The sequence below is a fragment of the Phaethon aethereus genome (genome assembly GCF_964289735.1).
Source record: "Phaethon aethereus genome assembly, chromosome: 9".
NCBI lineage: Eukaryota > Metazoa > Chordata > Aves > Phaethontiformes > Phaethontidae > Phaethon > Phaethon aethereus.
The window spans coordinates 2,848,905-2,870,430 of record NC_138585.1 but is presented as its reverse complement, the minus strand read 5'-3'; the positions used below and the strand labels follow the sequence as shown (position 1 = coordinate 2,870,430).

Sequence of the window (21,526 nt, the reverse complement as noted above, 5' to 3'; positions counted from 1 at the left end):
ATTTGCTATTTTGAGCCTAGAAAATTATTTTTAGAGATATATCTATTTTCATCAAAATTCACAGCTATTACCTGACACTCATTCAGTAACATTAATTCAAGAGATTTTAGACTACCAATTAAGAAAAAAGATGTTACTTCCTCCCATTGTTACTAAGTTCAGTTAAGATTCTGGAGACTGTTCTTTAACACTGGCAAGCTATCAGTCCACAGGCTCTGTTCTGCTGCTCCAAAAACATTTGGAAAAGTTACCTAAAGAATATTGTGAAGTCTACTTTGCCACTGACTATCTGTATAAGAATATACAGATATATTCTATATATCTGTATATATCTGCCCCTCTGCAGATATATACATGCTATAGGCACACCCAAGGCAACTTGGGTTTTCTTGGTCTATAAGACAGCTGGTTTTGCTCCCAAGAACTGAGCTACCAAAGTCAGGTTTTGTATTTTGAACTTGCAGAACTTGAAAATGGTATCCCCATTTGCTGCTGTGCGGTTTGAAACACACATCTTTACAGATGTGACAAAACATCAAATGCTGTTTGCCACGATCAGATACAAACGGGAACCTGCCCCTCCCTTGATTTTAAATTCTACATTAGAAAACTAAGAAACAATAAAAGAATTATAAGGGGTCAGTATTATATTAATCTGAAGATGGTATCACCCATGATTTTGAAACTTTTCTAAACACAGCAGCACTCCAGTGTGCCACATCAGGTGACTGTTCTGATGCTACACTTCAGTGGAACTGAGAGAAAATGCAGCATATCATGACATACTTAAATTTTCTGGTACTAGGACACCACAAGCAAGCAATATTCAAAGACAGCAAGTTATGTGTCAAAACAGATCTGGCATTAGATGATCTTGAACATTAAAAAGACCGGCTAAGAAACTAGTTGTTTACAAATACAAACCAGGTTAAGGATCAGAAAAATCAAGCTACCCAAGTGACAGAAAGACTATGACAGAACAGTATAGAGGAATACTTCCACAGCTTACATATAAATTCATAACTTCCAAAGTCCTAGCATATTGTCTTTGCAAACTGTTCCTAGTCTTGAGAACACTCATTTCAGCTGCAATGACTTAGGTCAGCGAGTCAGTATTTGGCAATGTTGTAAGGACGAAAAAAAAATGAAAATGCAATCTATGGTTTTGCCTTGGACTAATTGACTGGACTTCCTGAAGAGAAGGAGCAGTAAAAGGGCACCTCTGTTCAAGTCTGTCACAAAGCCAGCAATGGTGTTTACAGAAAACTTCAGATAGAGCCTAGTGATATCCAGCCAAAAAGGCCCACAGCTGTGCAAGAGTTGAAGGGAGACTAACTGCAAAGAACAAGACTGGGATTCTGGGACGTAGCCCCGTGGCAACACATTTATGAAGAGGACTTACTAACAGAATGGCAAATAACTTCTGTTCTCCATGCTGTCAGTCCACGTTTCCTATGACATGCTCACTGTTTGGAGAGAATAAACAGGAAAGCGATGATTGACAGCAATACTGTTTTCCTCTAAAGAGGGGAAAAACTATAAGAGTCTATTAAGTGCTTTGACTTGCTCTCTTCTTTCCGTTGCATGCTACACACTCCCTCAAGAGACGGATAGAAAGAAAAACCTTTGCAGCTAGTGTTTTTAAAGGAATTCAAGTAACTTTGCCTAGATGTGTAATTTTGTAGCTCATTTTACAGAAGACTACAACAAATGGCCTTAAGATTTTTAAAAGTTTTAGGAAAAATTTCTTTGCTGAGAGAGTGGTCAAACATTGGAACAGGCTGCCCAGGAAAGTGGTGGAGTAACCATCACTGGAAGCGTTCAAAAAATGTGTAGACATGGCACTTCGGGACATGGTTTAGTGGGCATGGCGGTGTTGGGTTGATGGTTGGACCCGATAGTCTTAAAGGTCTTTTCCAACCTTTAATGATTCTATAAGATGTTTCTAAAGAAGGACTACCTTCTCATTAGGACAGTATTTGACATGCTAGGGACACTACAGGAATACAAATATAGTGAAGTGACTCACTTGTACCAAAGTCAGTACAGAGATCAGAAGTTCTGATGTCCATTTGTAGCTTCACATAGCTACAAACGTAGCTTCACATTTGTAGCTTCTTCTCTCTCCCCCCATAAAGTCTTACTCTCAACAGTAGGCCTCAAAGATATACTACTCAAATATCACTCCGCATTTTTCGCTAAATTGACCATTGCCCACTGTCATGGGTGAACCAGTGAATTCAAAGGAGTTAACAAAAGAGTTTAATTCCATAACACACACCTGTAAATCACGTACTGCAGCTATTTCATCTACCGCATGCTTGTATTAGATTTTTTAATCCATTCAGTTGAATCAGATTAGAAAACCTGTGACCAGACACCATATGCTTTCTACAGTACAAAATATGGTTTGTAAGAAAATACTGCGGGGGGGGGGGGGGGGGCGGGGAACACGACAACAGGAAGAGTCCTACTTGTGAATAAAAGAGGCTGTCTGTATGTCTGTAGTGGAAATCCAACTTCGCTGCAGTAAAGAGGGAAGGGTCAAGGCCAAGTCACATTGTCCTACAGGCTTGCCACAGTGGTGGCAGTCCCCTTGCACTCCATCATTTGCCCTGGTTCTGAAGGTCACACTATGACTACTACAATTTTCAATGCTGTGCCTGAACATGTATTAAAATGTTCCATACTAATGAAGCAAAGAATTAATGTTTTGCAATTTAGGGTTGGGGGGAAGGTTAAGGAAGAAAAAAAAATTAGGGAGGATTTTGTTTCCTAAGCAGGAAAGTCTACATTAATAATTTTCCCAGCAGGCCTTCAGTAGTTTTACTGCAAACAACCACAGCCTTTGTTTCACAGATCCTCTTACATCTGACATTCGATCAAAGCCCTCACATCAGCAGCTCACCCAGGGGAAAAAAAAGTGTGAAATAGTACTGCATTACAAAGCTGTCCTCAGAATTCAGTTTAGTAGTGCAGCATGCTGATCACTCTGCATAGTCATTCAGCTAAAACATCTTCCCTAAATAACTCTTCTCATTTGCTGAGAGAGAGAAAATATCTTAAGTGAAAATGGTTTCCTTTACTGCATGGAATCAGCAACCCACCTAATCTGCATTGTTTCATTCTTAGGCTTTAGCAAAATCCTGTGATTAATTCCATGTTTTCACAAAGGAGCAATGCGGTGATGGAAGAGAAGTGGCCAGATCCACATCTTCTGACCAGCATTTAAGCTACAGTTCAAGAACACCCTCCAGACACCATCGGCTGTACCATTAGCTGCAGCCCACCTTTCTGTTAACACCCACACTCAGGAGCTCGGGACCTAATGAGGAAGAGGTGACACAAGACAAGCAGCAGTGAGACACAAGAGTTTCCCTTTCCACCAAAACAGAACAGTAGTTGACACTGGTTAGGGAGAAAGTGTTGGACAACAGTGTGTGTTTTTCAGCAGCAATACCAGAACTTTTTCCATTCAGCTTTTCCAGCGGTATTTTGGCCTTTTCAATTTTCACAGAAAACTTTTAAGATTATACAAATCTAAAAAATTATCTTGACTAAGGAGGTGAGGAAGAAGGTACCCCTTCTCCAACTAAGTGTTTGAGGATTTCTCCTTGGCTGTTAGAGGTTTGTGCTGGGTAAAAAAACGCTCCTAACAAACTAGCATTCTTTTCCACATGATCAGAGCTAACCGGCCCCCCTGCAGGCAAAATGACCAATCAAATCAGCTTCAGATGAAAACCAAACCCCCCCCCAGCACTATAAACACAGGAATGAGACATACAAACCCATTTTTTAAATTAAAAAAAAATTAAAATCTCTACCAACCACTTGTGGGAAGCTTCTTGCCACTGCTGGGACCAATACACAAGACCAGCCCAGTCCCTCTCCTGGAGCCCAGGTATTCCCCTTCTGCAAACGAACCCTTCAAAGATCGGTAAGTACACAAAACAATCTTTTTTTCCCCCACACTTATTGTGCGATTAGAAATTGTTCTGTCATTCTGTAATCAAAGTAATCAAAGTTCTTTTCAGGGCACAGTTTTATTTCTAAAGCTTGCTAAATTAAGTATCACCTTAAACAAAATGGTTTCTGATTCTCCCTCTCCCACCCCCCTCCAAAAAAAGAAAATGCTCTCAGGTGACCATAGTCCTAACTGCATACAGAGCAAAACCAAAGTCATCAGGCAATGTTTTTTCAGAAAGTTTTCAAGATAATCAATCCTGGAAAGACTCTGTAACACTCTGCAAACAGAGAGCACTTGCAAGCCTACAGCTAAGGTAGCTGGATGCTACCCAGCCAAGTGTTATGAAAGAGTCATCCGCACCTTCTTGCCATGCTCATTTTAACTCTGTATTTAACTTCAGTTCCACCACAAATTAAAGAAGCAAGCTTCACCTCTTCAAGCCTGCTTTTCCCTTTTCTAACTATATCTCGTGCTTTCAATCACTTTCAACTCAATGCATTTATGATTGCATTACGAGCTGGCACCGCTGCTTAAGAAACCATGCATGGGCATCGAGCATCAACGACGACATCCGAGAAAACTCAGTCATTCTAAACAAGCCATTAGGAACTTTGCATCATGTAGGGCAGGACTGCTCTTCAAAAACAGCAAATACCACACAAAAAAGGATGGCAGCAACCTTCTATTACTACAGCCTTACATCAAATACCCTCCCTCTAAATTCTAAATTCAATCCCCCATTAATAATACCTAATTTTGCATTCAAATTTGTCTGGAAGGATTTAATATATACTAGCATATTTTAAAGCCTTAAACAAGGCTTCTCTAAAGGCAGCCAGACCAGTTGGTCCACTCAGATACTAACTTACAATCAACAATCAGGGTTCACATGGATCCTCAAAGCATTTTGAGCATGCTGTACTATGTGAAAATACTTTATACACAAAATGAAGCATTACAGGTGTCCCCAAAAATCACGTAGATAAGCAGCAGCCTTGCTTGCTATACTATAAAAAAAAAAAGACATTGTCCCATTTTACCAAAATTTTTGGGGGAATGAGGTTTTGTGTTGGTTTTTGTTTGGTTTTTTTTAAAGTGCATTCTATAGTAAACTGTGACAGAAGGTCAAAAGTACACGCTCTCGCATCCTATACTTTGTGGCACTTACTTTGAAAAGTATGACTTGGGCTTAATGAATCAAAATTCCCATTTTTACAAGACTTGTGTGTAACAAGTCCTGAAAACTGTTATCTTAATTCTGCAGACTGCTCAAAAAAACCCCAGTTTTGTCAAACTACTCACATTCATTTCAATGTGGCATTACCTACAAAACCTAAGGACACACGTTTGAAATTTTAACTATCCTACTAACAACTGTAGCTTAGGCTTTCAAACCAAGCAGTTACTCTGAATTACTTCCTACATTTTTAAGATTGTCCCCTAGTGTAAGTTATATGATCTAGTCATGTCATGGACACTGAAAAAACCTTCATTTCCAAATGTTAATGTCAGAGTAAGGATTGCCATTCAACCTAAAAATAACAATACTGAGATTTTAATAGCATGAAAGTGTCTTTTAAAAAAATTACAAACTTAGTTTGTTCTTGTTGCAAAGTGCAGGGGCAGCAACACATGTGAATGATCACAGCTTAGAGTACAGAGATGATGTTTAAATCTGAAACTAGTACAAGATTACGTGGACCCAGGTCAAGTAAAGAGGGATTATATGCAGTCCCAGGGGGGCATGCCAGCATCACCCAAGTTCTTACAAATCTTCAAATTATGCTAAGGTTATAAGCAGTTTTTGCACTTACTCCCAGCAAACAGCAGGTCCTCTTGACTACTTTGCTGTCAGAATGCAGCAGTGCACTATAAACTACCTCAAATCCCTTCCAAGGTCAATTAGAACAGATTTTGTTAAAAGTAGAAGTTGGGCGGATAGGGCAGCACTGCAGAGGTCTCCCCTGAACACAGCTCCACATAAAGGCATTCAGGCTCCTAAAAGGGTTGCAGGTGCATTAGTGTACTGAGCTGAAACCAGGCTGGAAGTGTCACTATAAATGCCTTCAACTGAGAAGGCAAACAAAGAAAATGAAGACACTGCTGCAAATGAGTCCCCCTGCAATCCTACCAGTATCTTAACAACTGAACTTCTGCTGTCAAGAGAACAGCTAAGAGGAAAGAAGAGGAAAGCAACATGGTGGCATGAAGCAGCGATGTAACAAAGAGCTGTTACAACACAAGGAAGACCTCAATCAGAAAGGCAAAGCATGGGTGATCAGTGTGCTAGATCATGAATTTCAGAAATGCAAGCAATATCCTAGAGCTGTGAGGCAAGGTTTTTATTACATGTAAATCATTAGCAACCCAGGTCAGTTTAGAACCTGTCCGACTGCTAGAAAAAGGGAAACTGCGACTTTGATTTAAAAAGATAGTACTCACCCTACCTTGACTTATCTTAGAAAAATGTATAGAAGAAAGAAGCCAGAATGAGGGACAACAATGGTAAAGAGGTTAAAAGAAGCTAAGAACTGACATACACACCCGAGCTGGTGATAATCATTTAATTTTCAATAGACTGGAAATAGGAAGGATTAGACACACTGAATGCATGATAAAAGAGTAGTCAACATGCCAAAAGAGGATTAGAAAAGTAGTTTCTGATAGTTCCTATCTTTCCAGTCAAGGGCTATCAGCTGGGACATGGAGGCATAAGGAACACCCCAAAACTACAACAGTTTCACAAGTCAGGAACCAGGAAAAGCAAAACCTGACAAACAGCGTAACATGAAGGTTAAGAGATGACATTAGGCAAATCTAGATTAGAAACACAGTATGTATTTAGCAGTGGAGATGAGTATTCACCAACAAACAATGCAGAATTTTTCTTTTCAAGTCAAGGTTGAATGTCTTTCCTAAAACATACACTCTTTGAAACTAGGATTAATGTAGGGATATCAAAGACAATGCTGGGCAGGCGATCAGATCAGATGGTCCGAATTGTACTTTACAACTTCAGTAACTTATCACTAACAAGGAAAGAAAGTATTTATATTTTTTACTACAGTAGGCAAGGAAAGAAGTATACAGAAGACAATAATTCTTTTTAAATTCAAAGTCACATCTACTTTTAAGTTGACTCTGCTTTTGATCCTCTAGCCCAAGTAAATCATTTCTCACAGGGCTCTTCTTTCATCTCTTATTCTAAACCACCCGTATTGCTCTTGGAGCCTATTTGCAGTTTCTTATCCATTTTTCCCACCCCAACAAGTTGAGACTTGTGGCTCTTAAAGCCATCAATAGCTTTTGCAAAAAAAAAAAAAGTTTTGGAACTCAAGCTTACACACTTCCAATGCTATCACTGCTATCGAATTAGATACTTCTTATTTTAAACAGTCCTAGACAAGAAAAACCAGAGGCCTCTATGAAACAAGACCAGAGCAGTAACCTGGTTAACCTCAGCAGGCAAGCTCCCCTGCTGGGAGTCTCAAGGAACAGAGACACAGGACTGTTGTGAAATGTGCTGCTGGGGGCTAGTGGAGGTTCTCTTTCTCAAGTACCTTCAAAATCTGTCAGCAATGGATCCTTCCCTGTAGAAGAGATCCCAAACCTGATGGTGAACACTGACTAAATTTTTTTTAGAGCTTTAAGTCAACATTAAATAATTAACCACCACCCTAGAAAGCTCCTTAATCAACAAAATTGAGACCCTGCAATGCAGAGAGCATTTTGCTGAGTGGAATCTGCAGCTCTCAAGCACGCCACCTTAGCATTGATGTGTGGAACTGTAGCCAAGAAAAAGGTACCACATTAAGAGAAAAACATATGTAACGTATGTAACACTATAGAAAAGGCTTCTGTCACCAATCAGTCAGTATCAGACTCATTCTCACAGCACGTGTTTGCTTTGCAAAGGCAAATTAATTGGAGGCTGAGGCCCTCAAAGTACCACAAACACACACTAGGTTGTTGGTTGGGTTTTTTTTCAAGAATGCATGAGGTTTACACCAAGAATCAATTTGCTCTCTAAGTGTTCTCATCTATTCAAACAAGGGAGTGCTTCTTGTGAGTACTGCTTATTCTAAGATGCTAAAACCAGGCATTGTCCACAGCTCATTTTGAGCATGGTCTCCATCATCCTTCCCATTCGGAGCTGCCCATTTTCCAGCTCCTTCAAGGTATCCAGGAGGGCTTGTCTAAATCTTAGCACAAGGACTCTCCTCTACAGACAAGTCACTAATCACCTGGTTCCTGAAGCATTTAAAATTGTATTCAGGTTGTCGTAAATTCCGTAACAGTGCAGCAAGACTGAAAAAATGTTATTTAGAGAGATACACAGTAGACCAAAGACAAAACCCAGATAAGGGGGGGTCTTGCTATACATGGACTATGATCAGAATCCCCCAACAAAAGCAGCCTGGTACTACTGACCAGGAGAATCTCACGAAGTCCACTGTATTCTTTAGCACAGAGAGTGGTTTTGAAATATTCCTTCTAAGAGATGTGAACTGGAAAATAAAAATGAGGGGAAAAACATCAAATTCCACCCAAGCCATCATCTACTCTACCTCCCTTGACTACAGCATGGATAGGAGAAATAGCTGGATGGTTCTGAGAACCAGAAGGAAAGAAAAATTACAATCTAGCTAATACTCACTGTGATGTCAATTGTTATACTTCAGTATGCATTAAGCACAAAAGAAAAAGAATGTTTTGCATTTGCTAAAATTAGGTATCAATATCAAGTAAAATCATAAAAACTGCTTGTTTACAGGATCAAAGATCACAGGAAAGTTTTTACCTTTCATCAATTCATTCTGAAGTTCAGGATCCTTAGATTTAATGTGTCTCAAGATAAAACTAAGACAGCACTCCTGAGGGAAAAAAAAAAAATCTGATTCCTCTAGCCTGTCTGTACACTTCTACTATACACCGAAACAGTCATAATTCAGAGAAAGGTCAAAATTGATGAGAAACATATAACATTTACTAAATACACCATGTATAATTATGACTTGCAGAATCCATGTGTATCTTTAAAATACTCTGTTGTTATATAAAAAAGGTTCCTCACAACCTTAAGTACATTGCACACATGAAGTCCCTATTTTACATGACCCTTATTTTAATTTGTCCCAGGTGAACTTTAAACATTAGTATTTATAAAATGTATGTATTTGAGTGGCCAGTGTCTTTTCAAAAGACACTCACCATGGCAAGTTTTGAGGTTTAAAAGAAAACAAAGAAGCCTAACATGTCAAATACCTACAAGTATCCATTTTGCTTCCCACATTTGGAATTCCACCTTCACCCTCTAATTCTCATACACTTGCTGTCCTATTTTCTTATTTGGTCACTAAAATACACTGCTTCAGCAGACTAAACTTCAAGTTATATCACAGTGTATTTTTCAGTATTTTAAGTATCTGACCCTTACATAAACAGCCGCAGACTCACAGAGGCAGCTCTGCCCTGAATACTGTAATTCTGTTTAACTGGATATGGTGGGTGCAGACAGCAGTCATTTCCTGAGCTAGAAAAGTCTGAAAGGGCTACTAGGTAAACTACAACAATACCTTAAAATGTATAAACATGTTAGAGAAATAATATAATAAACATTATTTCCATAGTACTATTGTTAATAGTATTCATAATAGTATCGGTAAACTATTATATTCTGCTAAAAATAGATTACAAAAACTGATATTCTTTTCAGATACAGTATGCCTAATCCCATCCCACTCACTCCTAAAGAATTAAAGCATGTGACTCAAATGTAAATTTAGGAAGGTAAAGTATGAAAGTTATATTTAAACAATTAGGCAGGGAAAATTTGAGTAGTCGTCAGATTTTTAAACTTAATCTTTTTTAGCAAAGTATTACCACAAACAGTGGTAAATTCCTCTCCAGGCTCCTGACTTAATCTTCTCTGGATTGCAATGTATAAGCCCTCCTTTGTTGGCTGCAGTATTTCAACCCCTGCTGATGTGTCAAAAACTGTGAACGTTAGGCAAAATACAAATATGCTGCACTGTATCAGATTTTCTCCTTTTTCCCTCTTTTCCAGAAGATGAGAACAGATACAATAGAGAGCAATAACACCAAATCCAGTGCTCCCCTCCTGACCCAAAGATACCTGAGGATGGTCACTAAGGATGGACACAGCACATTCCAGGTGGAAGGTGCCCAAGGAAAAGGTCTGGCATACCTCCGAGATGCATGGGGAATATTAATGGACATGCGCTGGAGATGGATGATGCTTGTCTTTTCCGCTTCTTTTGTCATTCACTGGCTAGTCTTTGCAGTGCTTTGGTATTTGCTGGCTGAGATGAACGGGGACCTGGAGCTGGACCATGATGCTCCACCTGACAACCACACTATATGTGTCAAGTACATCACCAGTTTTACAGCTGCTTTCTCCTTCTCACTGGAGACGCAACTCACAATTGGTTACGGCACTATGTTCCCAAGCGGGGACTGTCCCAGTGCTATTGCCCTGCTGGCAATACAAATGGTCCTGGGGCTCATGCTGGAAGCCTTCATCACAGGTAATCCTTCATATTTCATCTTTTGATAGAATAGGTGCAACAATTAGATTTAAGAAATGGAGCTAAAAATAAACAGTGATCATACTGACACCTGAAAGAACAATTAAGTCAGGCATTACGAGGGTGATGAGATTTCAGCTAGGTAGTAGTAAAATTTAAACACCTTTCATTAACAAGACATAAATTAGGGGATATCAAGATTTAGACTTGAGAGTTCCACTATTCACTGGTCAATACTTGTGTCAGCTCCCCACTTATGACTCAATCACTTATTCCTTATACCCTTATTTCTTTACGTTTCTTCCATGGAATTACAATATGTCAATTTGTTTCAATTAATAGTTTTAAGGTTTACTTTTGTCTAGCTGAAGTATTTTTGTTGATCTTTAACTCAGTGTTTCAGTATTGCTCAGTACTGGATGTAATGAAAATTTTTACATCATCACAGCTATTTCAAGGTATTTTAAGTTCTTTAAAACAACTTTAATGTTTAAAGTATTTCAGTAGACTTTAAAAATACACAGGTTAGTTTCCTATGCATTGAGAGCGCTGCTCCAGTGGTAGCACACCAAGATTGGGTACCACTACCAACTACAGTACCTCAGGGCAAGCTAATGGCTCTCCTTCCTACAGCTACGGTTCGTTCTCCAAATACTAAGAAGTGAACATAGTTTAGAAAAAGCAGCATTTTAGGAAAGCTATACTTTTTAAACAAAAAATTGGTTGGTGTGGTGCCAGCCAAGCAGTTTTAAAACACGCAGGCTGAGGTGAGAACTACCATATCCACTCAAGCCTGCTCCTGTTCCTTTGAGCTGTTTCACAGAGCTCAGAGGCCGCAGGGGACCAACCCAGGCATGGTGCTCGTGTTCAGTTTGTTCTTTTCCATGATGCAGGTGCTTTTGTGGCAAAGATCGCCCGACCAAAGAATCGGGCATTCTCCATCCGCTTCACCCGCTCTGCTGTAGTGACACACACCGAGGGGAAGCCATACCTTATGTTCCAGGTGGCCAACACACGTTCCAGCCCACTGACCAGCGTCCAGATTTCTGCTATACTTTACCAAGAACAAGAGAATGGGCAGCTGCACCAAACTAGTGTTGACTTCCACCTAGACAGTGTTACTTCAGAGGAGTGTCCTTTTTTCATCTTTCCACTGACCTACTACCATTCAATCACTCCTTCCAGTCCCCTGGCTGCTCTCCTCCAAAGAGAAGCTGCTCACCATTTTGAGTTGGTCATCTTTTTGTCGGCTGTGCAGGAGGGCACAGGAGAAATGTGTCAAAGGAGAACATCCTACCTCCCCTCAGAGATCATGCTGTACCATCGCTTCACCTCCATGTTAGCCCGCAATACCAAAGGCGAGTATCAGATCAAGATGGAGAATTTTGACAAGACTATTCCTGAGGTCCCAGCTGCAGCTGACTCAAAGAGTCCAAAAAGGACTGCCAAGGAGATCCGCATCAACGGACAGCACACCGACACCTTCCAGCTCTCCGAGACTGGCCTCACAGAATAGAGAGAACAGACTTTGAACTTTGTGCTTTTTTTAATTATTATTACATTAAACTTTCAGGTTCCATTTACAGTCTTCCTTCCTTGCCTGCCCTGCCATCTTCTAGTAATTTTTCTCTTGTACTCCCATCCTTTTGATTACAACATGATACGCAGAGTAAAGAGAACTGGTGTGCCCATGTAAGCTGAGGAGAGGCTGGATTAACCTCCCAGGACAAAGTCAGGTACAAGAATGACGGTACTAATGCTTGGAAATTAAAAGAGCTACCTGCTGAATTCACCAGACTATGATTAAAGCCGCACTGACCCTGAGAGACCTTCAAAACTTGCAAAGCTGACCAAAATCATAATTAACCAGCTTGCGACAAAATGTACAACAATACAAAAGAAGAATCTCAGTCAAAATCAATAAGGCATCATTCAGTAAATATATTAGTTCTGGGATAAGCAACTCTGTTCATCCAAGATCCTAACTTTCCTGTTCTCTTAACTCTTCGGGGATACAGGGTTATATGAGTTTTCAGATGGCTGAATTCACTCTTAGGAAGTACTGCCAACCTCTCATGGCAGTGAAAAGCACTCCTGCTGTGCTTATTAAGCAGAATTGTAAATAGTAACTGTAGTTCTTCTCCTATGACTTGGCAGAATGAACATCTCATCTCAAGACAGGTCTATGAAGACACTATCAAAAAATCTTGATGTATATAACAAATGCTGCAGTGGAAATTTTTTCATATTTGGAAACACTGAATAAATTATTTAGCAGTGGAAAACAGACTATTCTAAATTAATTAGTGTACTACTTTTTTACAGGACCATACATTCCACATGTTCTCCCCTTTGTGCTACTTGTCTTAAGTAGGTCTGACCCAGAAGGATGCACTATGAGAGAAGTAGAACTGCATCCATTTATGTTTTATGCTTTTTAACATCTATATTTGCCTGTAGACACAGCACAAAACTAGAGACACTAGAATCAATTTTAAAATAAAAAAATTTAAAAGAAACAATACATGAGACTTTTGTATTTAAGTGCCTCATAAACCTACTGCAATTAAGACATTGTTCTGAAGCTCCTAAATAATTTAGGAAGCTAAAGGATAAACAGAATGATGGATAATTATTTCCAAGCTCTCAACAAAAGCAGTGCCTATTATGTGTTCATACTTGAACAGCCAAGTATTAAAATAAAGTGAAAGTTACCTTTTTGAAGGTAAAAGGCTTTTCCCAGAAACCAAGATGGCATAAATACTAATTTTCATTGACAACAGCATAGCACACTACCAAACATGCTTCCTTCTAACTTCAGTGAAGTGGTCAGCAGCAGGGAAAGCGGTCTGAAGCTATCTGATGAGATACTGTTCAACTGAATTCTTCTCAAGCCCCAAAACTGTTAATTGCAGTGTGTTCAAAACCCGAAAGGCGGTAGCAAAAAGCTACTTTGGTTTAGGGTCTGGGGAAATGGGAAGCAGCCTCATAGAACCATTTCACACAGGGAGGAAGAACAACAAAGAAGGCCCATGTTTTCGTTGCAATTCAGCTCTTGTTCCAAAATTGTTTAAGTATTGCCTCCCTTACATTCCAGACCACAGACAGATTTGGTTTTGTTACAGATACTCTCAAAATGTCCTTTTTTTAAAATTTTATGTAAAAGCATTCATTAATATTGTGGAACTTGCAGAGCAACACACTACCAAGTTACATTGCTTTCATCTCTACTTTTCTTAGCTGTTGACCCATATGCAATCTAAAGATCCCTTTTCCTCCCTCACATCAGTACCAAAAATGTTTAGGTATTTCTTGCAAGCATTACTTCCATGTTCTCACTCAGTATAATGCATTGAGAAGAGCCTTACAAATTAAGAACCAGTGCAAGTGCAGTTGAACAGATTCCTGTGTTAAGTCTGAAATAACCATTTAAGAAAAAAAAAAACAAACCACACAGCATTTTGTCTGATGTGTTATTTTTCCCCATATATCACATACTCCAGCCTCAGACAAACCAACTGTTCTAAAATTCGTATGTATAACCCCAACAGGACAGTACTATAACCTCACCATTTAGAGCCAAAGCTATAAAAAACTATTTCTAGTTTCAATTAACATCTAATCAAAGTGGGGGCTGCTTATTTCGGTTTCTAAATGACTTGACACTTTAAAGTTGTCCTGTTTTTTTCAATAATTTCCTGTTTACAGATTTGGTTTAAAAGGAGGTACAGCAGCAAAAAAAAAGAATAAAGAAAAAGAATAAAGGAAAAAATGTTTATTATACCCTAAATGCAATCTTAAAATACTACATTTGGAATGTAAAGCTCAAGAATACTACAGAAGCAAATCAGACAGACATAACTGTGTAGTTATTTCAGAACAGTTGCAGAACAAGGGGTAGACAAAACAACAACACCCCTATTGCTTTTACAGTTCTAGAGAATTGGTGAACCATGGATGTCTCATGAAGTACTGGAAATATGCCATGGCCAGAATCATCAGAATTCAAGCCTAGAAAAATTGCTGATAGGGTCTGATGCAACAAAATTGCACTCTATGCTTTGAGTAGCATTGCACGAGCAAGCTGGCGATCAACCTTCTTTGGATGTACCTCTTGGTAGCGAGGTAGGGAATTAAAACAAGCCAGGCAGAGTAGGGCAAGTGTGATTCAAAGAAATTCAACATCCTTTTTATGTTCACTTGAGCTATGTTCAAGTCTTCTTAACCTACCTAATAAATACACATTAAACAGGACACAATCGGGTTCCACAACTGACTTTCTAAACGTCTTGTTTAACCTACATTACAATTTTTTATTACCAGTGTGTAATTGCTGGTAACTAATCAAATCCCTTCAGCTACTAAGCTGGTATTAGTCAAGAGGCTGCACAGAAAATTAAGCGGCTTTTGTGCAGTTCTAAGAGACAGCCGTGATCAAGAAAACAACTTGCTCATTTTCTTTGCTAATGGCCTCAGCCTTCCAAAAGCAATTTGGGTTCTCAATGAAGTCTGTCAGAACAGTGACAATCCGCAATAGAAATATGCAAATACTTTGTGCATCTTCAATTTGCATACTGAAACTAGGAACAGATATTGTTTATGTTGAGACTCAGTCAAATGTGAACTTGCACACTGTTGTGAGCATTGAAAAAGCAATCATTAATTTTTAAGAACAGCATATTGATGATATTTTAGAGTAATTCTTTGTTGAAGGCCTATTACTTTTTTAATCTCATGATTTTTAATTGACAGGTTCTTGCATTGTCATCCATTATGAATGGCCAGAGTTTAATATTTGATCTCTCATTAATTCTGTAACATGATCTCCCAGAACAAAGAATATGGAAAACCTGGCAACTCAGTAAATTATGTAATTTGAGGCTAATGCAAGGCCCTATGAAAGAGCAATGAAAAACTGAAGCACAGTGAAGTTAGAGAATAAAATCCTAAACTAAGAAGCTTAACCAGGGTAACAGAAACCAAAGTATGCATCTGCTGAAGCATGTTAGCCTGAATTATAAACTGCATGTCAATTCACTCCTTGATCTTTCTGCTTCCACTGCTCTGTGTGGTATACTACTGCTTGGTATCAATGTGGAACTTCTTCTGGCACATCTGTATCCCTATCTCACAGTCAAAATATTTTGTTATTGAAATAACTATTTGTTTATTAATCAAGGCTTGACTCAAAACAGACCAATACCTTCTGTCAATATTTTTGTGCTCTCCATCTTATTTCTCTTTGAAGGTGAAAAGGAGACAATTAGTCCTCCCACTTACTGGGACATTAATCTCTAACATAATGACATGCAAACAAAAATGACTATTGTTAAAACAAATTTTTTATATTAAAACTTCAGAAATATCGAAGGTCTCTTGCCTCTATCATACAGTGCTACAGGGCTTTTAGCCAAGTAAGATCAAACTAGAAGAGAAATAGAACAAGAGACTTGAGAGGAGCTATCGGGTATTACAGAAAGCTTCACCATTTGAGAATATGCATACCATCCCCCACAATGAACCAGGACTTCCAACAACACACACAGGGACACCGTCTCCTCTAAAAAATGCCAAAGTCCTGATCACTAGGATTTGCTACAAACAAGACATACTCTATATCAGCTGAAGCATTAAACTCCACGTTCAGGCAGACGTCAGCGTCAGTAAAGACATCTTGCATACTGTAAATTCTTCTCAATTTCAGCTGAGAGATACATCTCACCCAAAACTGACATGCAATATTTTTATCACAGTCTTAATCAGAAATGTGGTATATTCGATAGTCTGGATCTGCAAGTGTTGTAGTTTTAATCGCAGTAACAGGAAGGGGCTAAATAAATAAAATGGAATCAACTGTGGTAGATGCTACTTTTGCATCCATTTGTCTTTTGTAAAAAATGCAGTCCTCAAGTCTCAGCAGTACTTTTTGTTCCTATTTTAATTTTTGTCCAAAAGGCCTCTGAACATAAAGACACACTGAAAGTCCAAAGTTTCACTACTGGCATTTAAAGATGGACAATCTGAGATCAATCTCAAGTTATCTTTAGAAATAACCTCTTTTTAAGGAAGACAGTGAGGAAAACAAGCAACATGTAGTTTTGTGTTGACTTTCAACTTAAGCTGAAAAGTAAAGGCACTCTTTAAATATATGAAAATCAATTCCTATGTGGAGAGGGGATTGCGAGGGCTTTGAAAGCAAACATGGTAATGCAAAACTCCCAAGGCATGTGCCACCATGGTAGTTTGGAACATTATTAAAACGGCCACTTACACTACTCTCACTAAAAAAAAAATACTGACAGCTAAGCAGGGATTAAAATACATTCCTGACAACTTTTAATTGCAACTGAATCTCTTTAGTTTTGTTTGTCTTGAAATTCAACTTGCAAATGTCTTTTAGAAACATAGAATCATTTAGGTTGGAGAAGACCTTTAAGATCAGAGTCCAACCATTAACCTAGCACTGCCAAGTCCACCACTAAACCACGTCCCTATGTGCCACATCTGCAAGTCTTTCAAATGCCTCCAGGGATGGTGACTCCACCACCTCCCTAGGCAGCCTGTCCCAGTGCTTTACATCCCTTTCAGTGAAGGAATTTTTCCTAATATCCAATCTAAACCTCCCGTGGTGCAACTTGAGGCCATTTCCTCTCATCCTATCACTAGTTACCTGGGAGAGACTGACACCTACCTCACTACAACTGCTTTTCTGTTTTGTTTTTTTTTACTGAACCATGCTTTACCAGTACTAAGGAGGATATTCAGCCAAAATCAAAAGATTCTCTGCATCCTAAAAAGTCACGACTCATTGTCAGCAAGCTTTTATTAGTACAAAACCTCTCACTAAGCACAGCTGTGGTACATGCATGTGGAAACATGCCACAGAGAAAGAGCAAGGTCATACCAGAGAACAATCACTGCATGATCCCCACAAAGCAGAAATCATTTTACTTGCAATTTAAGTTGATAGAGGAGAACTTGAATGTTCTTGCCACTCTTGAAATACAGAGTGGGTATGTTCCAAGATGACAACCTGCTCCAAGTTCAGCTGAATGTTCAGACAGACATACTGGGTCACAATTAAGGATCCAATATTCTGCCTGAACATGGCCAGCGTGAAGCATTGAAGAAACAGAATAGGAGGGGAATGGCAGAGAGGATGACCAGATGACAACCTGAATGAACAGAAGATTTGTATGATGACAAACTAATTTGACAGACGGTAATTCCATCAGCATGGGAACCTCAAAAAATTGGTGTTGGGATCTACTTTACACAAGCAAGCATTCAAAAAAATTAACAGTTCACATGGTCCAGAGATCCTATGTACCAAAATAGCACAGGCCAGGAACATGTAAAAGCTGCATTGAAAAGGTATATTGCCACAGCACACCTGTTAATCAGTAAAGACTCCTTTGACAGAGGTACAGGGATTTAGTTCCAGCTGTAGGTATCACACCTTAATTGAATAAACAGAACCTACTTCCTGCAGATTTATCTAAAACATTTAGATGTCTAATACTGAAAACACCACAAAATAAGAAAAACAACACTTTGAGAACACAGGTAACCTGGCACAGTATCATGAATCTTGCATCAACAATATACTTGGAGTAATAAAAAAAAGGTTCACGTACATACAGGTCCCTTCCCCAAAATACATCCTGCTCCTCCCTCCCCTTTTCTGCCCATACAGCAACAAAACCATACCTGGATCTTTTCGCCCTGGTTTTTCAAAGCGTCTGTCTCCCCTAGAAAGGCAGAATAACAGTTTCAAATAAGGTTTTGTAACCACTCCACTCATTTTAGGTATGGCTTTTTTTTTTTTTTTTTTTAAACTTGGTGGGGGGCTTTTTTTAAAATCAGAGCTTGATGGAGAGTATCTTTAAAGGTCCAAGGGACAATTGTAATTGTCAGGAACACTGATACACACACAGCCTTTGACAACTAGGTATGTTTTGAAATGTGATTCTAAGTACTGTCAACAATGTTGAGATTAAAACTGAAGCAAATCCTTTAGCAATTCATATTTTCATCCATCATTTCCACTGCAACTGTCATAATTTATAATCTCTTAAAGTACCTCCTTCTTCCCAGGAACTCGGCAGAAAAATTCACTGCAAAAATATTCACTTACTTGCTCTTGAGTTTCTAGAAACCTTATTGCATTGACTCCACCTTAGAAATTCAGACACTTCACTCACAAACATGCCTAATCACCTTTCCTAAAGTGTTTTTATGAAGTCAAAAGGCACAAATGGAAGCTGAACAGATGTATGTAAAAAACTTTAAGGGCTTGAGTTCTGTTACCTTTCCTCCCAACTCTGTGATCTGTGCATTTCCCTGCCCCCTCCTCGCCCAAATCCACCCTCCACTTCATCAAAACTTCTTTGGTAGAAACCGCTTTCTCCTCGGCCTCTGCCTGAAAAGACAAAAAACACAAGTGTTTGTACAAATAATAATAGAAGTTGAAAGAGTCACATAGGCTTCCCTTTCTTGGTGTCCCTGTGAACTAATCTCACAGTCTTAAGCCCCAGTGAAATTTTCTGGGGCAAAGGGAAAAATGAACACGGACTGAAGAAAGAGTCTTATGTAAAAATTCTTATTGAGAAGCACAAGATCAGACAGAACAGGCAAACAATTCTGAAGTAAATACTACGCAGAAAAACACAGAAGACAGATACTTACCCAACAGAAATTACCAAACAAGGATGCATTTTTCATACAACACCCACACAGTACATGTGTACTTTACACTCATAAAAATCAGATCGCTTTTGACAGTGGAATCCAGTATAATGGTACTGCACTGCGGATGTACTCATTATTACTGTTGTCAAGGTTAGTAAGGAAGATGGAAGCTTCACCACTATTCAGTTTGTAGTGATTCCCAGCAGAAATCTCCCCCAGGAGCAGCGGGAAGAAAAGAAGGATCACAAGATGGGTATAAGCAGGACAGCATGAAGAACACCAATAGCTACATAATAAAGATTATCCTCCTCACTTTTTCAAAAAATGATTCTCCATAGGTGGCTAGCAAGTATCAAGCCTCAGGCCAAAAAGTTATAGATGCATCCTCAAGTAAAGCATCTCAAAGCACCTCTTCAGTGTTTGGGTAGGTATGGGGTGTTTGTTTAAAAAAAAAAACAAAAAAAACAACCCGCACAACAGAAAAACAACACCCACACACATCCCCAGACCTTCAAGATAGATAGCTTCCAGCACAGGTTAGATTAATGGCTGGGGTGAAGTTTCCAGATCTACAAAAGATAAACACTGCTTCACAAAGTGCTACAGCAAAAGAAAAGGGAGGTTTTTATCAGCTAATTTATCATTTCACAAATCTCATGGAAAGATGACAAGCAAGTGAAACATCAATTAGTTGTCAGGATGACTATAGAGACTGTATGTAGGAAAGGAATTAAATCCAAGAACCTAAAAAGCACTTGATAAAGGGAATTCTTGGCTGTGAAACTACCACAAACCTCAATCCTTGCATACTTCTCTCTTCCTGGCTTCAAGAAAACAAAGGATGAGATGCAAACCAGGCCACGGATGTAGAGGAATACGACAGAATGACCAAACGAAACACAAAATAAACACCTTGAGAATGGACTCCAAACTCTGGAGTCTTCTGAAGAAAGTAATGATAACAAGCCTCTACATCTAAAATCTAGAGACCCCTGGATGCATTACGGAATTGTACCGTATTTCAGTGTCTTATTAAAAGAGGGTCTAAAAAATGGAAATAGTCAAGGCAGTTGCAACAGTTTCTCTACTGTTCTATACCAAACCTCTTGCAAAAAAATAAAAAGTTGCTTTTCAGGCAGAGAAAAAGAAAACTCATCACCAGATAATCCAGTAAGGCTCCTCAAACACACAGTGATTTCCTATCAGGCAGTACAAGTTGCAGTGTATATAAGGAAGCCACAAAGTTAATGCCTGTACATTTTCTCCTTCTGCTTCAGAAACAGGATTTAAACATCCTTTTTGGACAAAACTATCCTGTTCCTAGCACCAGCAAGGCAGTGCAGTGGTAAACCTCCTTGTCACAGAGCTGCAGACTTCCTTCCCACAGAGCTTTAGGGATGCTTAAGTTCAGACAGAGACTGGGAAAACTCTTGAAAGATAAAATACCCTCAGATTCATAAAATACACTGAGATTTACTAAACACAGAGACCACATGCAGCTCAGGAAATGCACTGAGCTGCAAATGTCTGGAAGCTGAGTATATATATGTGATGCTTCTTCACCTTTGTATTTTTACACAGTCCTTATTGTCCTGACAAGGTGTCATCTTTTGGCTGGTGCTAGAGACAGTCTATTGAGTTAAACAAGTCCTTGCCTGATTCAGCATAGCTTTCTTACACAGACTCAGGTGAGGACAGAGGAGCTGACTGAGTGCTCAAGGCAAGAGAGGAGAGATTCAAATCAGACCTCTGACTGTACTAGAAACACTATGGCAAGTCCAATACTACAAGGTTGACCATAGTCATGAGTGCAAAATAAGTTGCAAAGGCAAGAGACAATAAAGATGTGATACAACATCAAAAGTAGCACAATGTTCATTCAAATAAGGCATTATGGGTCTGCTCAGATCCTGGAAAAGGACTCCAAGATGTTATTCTCCACAAATAAAGCCCAGGAAATTTTAAGCATCTCATGGAATGGCAATCTTTGCCTAGTTTCTTCTTCACTACAGGAAAGCTCTCTTCCTTCCTCTCACGAGACATAATAAAGCAAAAGCAGTTCACAAGAGAAAGCCACAGGCAGGCAGAGTCAAAATAGAACAAAGGCACTGACTCATCTCATGTCTCTGAAGTAGCGGAGGTGGAAAGTTGCATACGCTTTTCCAACAGAAACAAAACTGGTTGTCCTTTTCTGGTTTTTTGCAGTGAGTGACAGCACCATTTGTAGTACTCCCCTTGCAGTGTGAGCAAGCACAAATGCCCACTGATTACTGACAGCAGGCACACAACTAGCAGAGCCAGAAGGCTGGCGATATGGGAG

At 39.2% G+C, this 21,526-nt stretch overlaps 2 protein-coding genes across 2 annotated transcripts in view; one reads left to right on the top strand and one right to left on the bottom strand.

Annotated features, from left to right (window-relative positions):
* GIGYF2 (GRB10 interacting GYF protein 2) overlaps positions 1-21,526 on the bottom strand; it is a gene marked incomplete at both ends in the record, with an annotated part of 66,114 nt that overhangs the window by 30,212 nt on the left and 14,376 nt on the right. Inside the window, 2 exons of the mRNA XM_082003675.1 lie at positions 18,226-18,266; positions 18,826-18,937. Of these exons, the coding sequence (XP_081859801.1) occupies positions 18,226-18,266; positions 18,826-18,937 (153 nt within the window). The remainder of the gene's footprint in view (positions 1-18,225; positions 18,267-18,825; positions 18,938-21,526) is intronic.
* KCNJ13 (potassium inwardly rectifying channel subfamily J member 13) lies at positions 10,038-12,031 on the top strand (the record flags this gene model as incomplete). Its single annotated transcript, XM_082003676.1, has 2 exons — positions 10,038-10,515; positions 11,409-12,031. 2 exons carry the CDS (start codon positions 10,038-10,040, stop codon positions 12,029-12,031), a joined length of 1,101 nt encoding a protein of 366 aa, XP_081859802.1.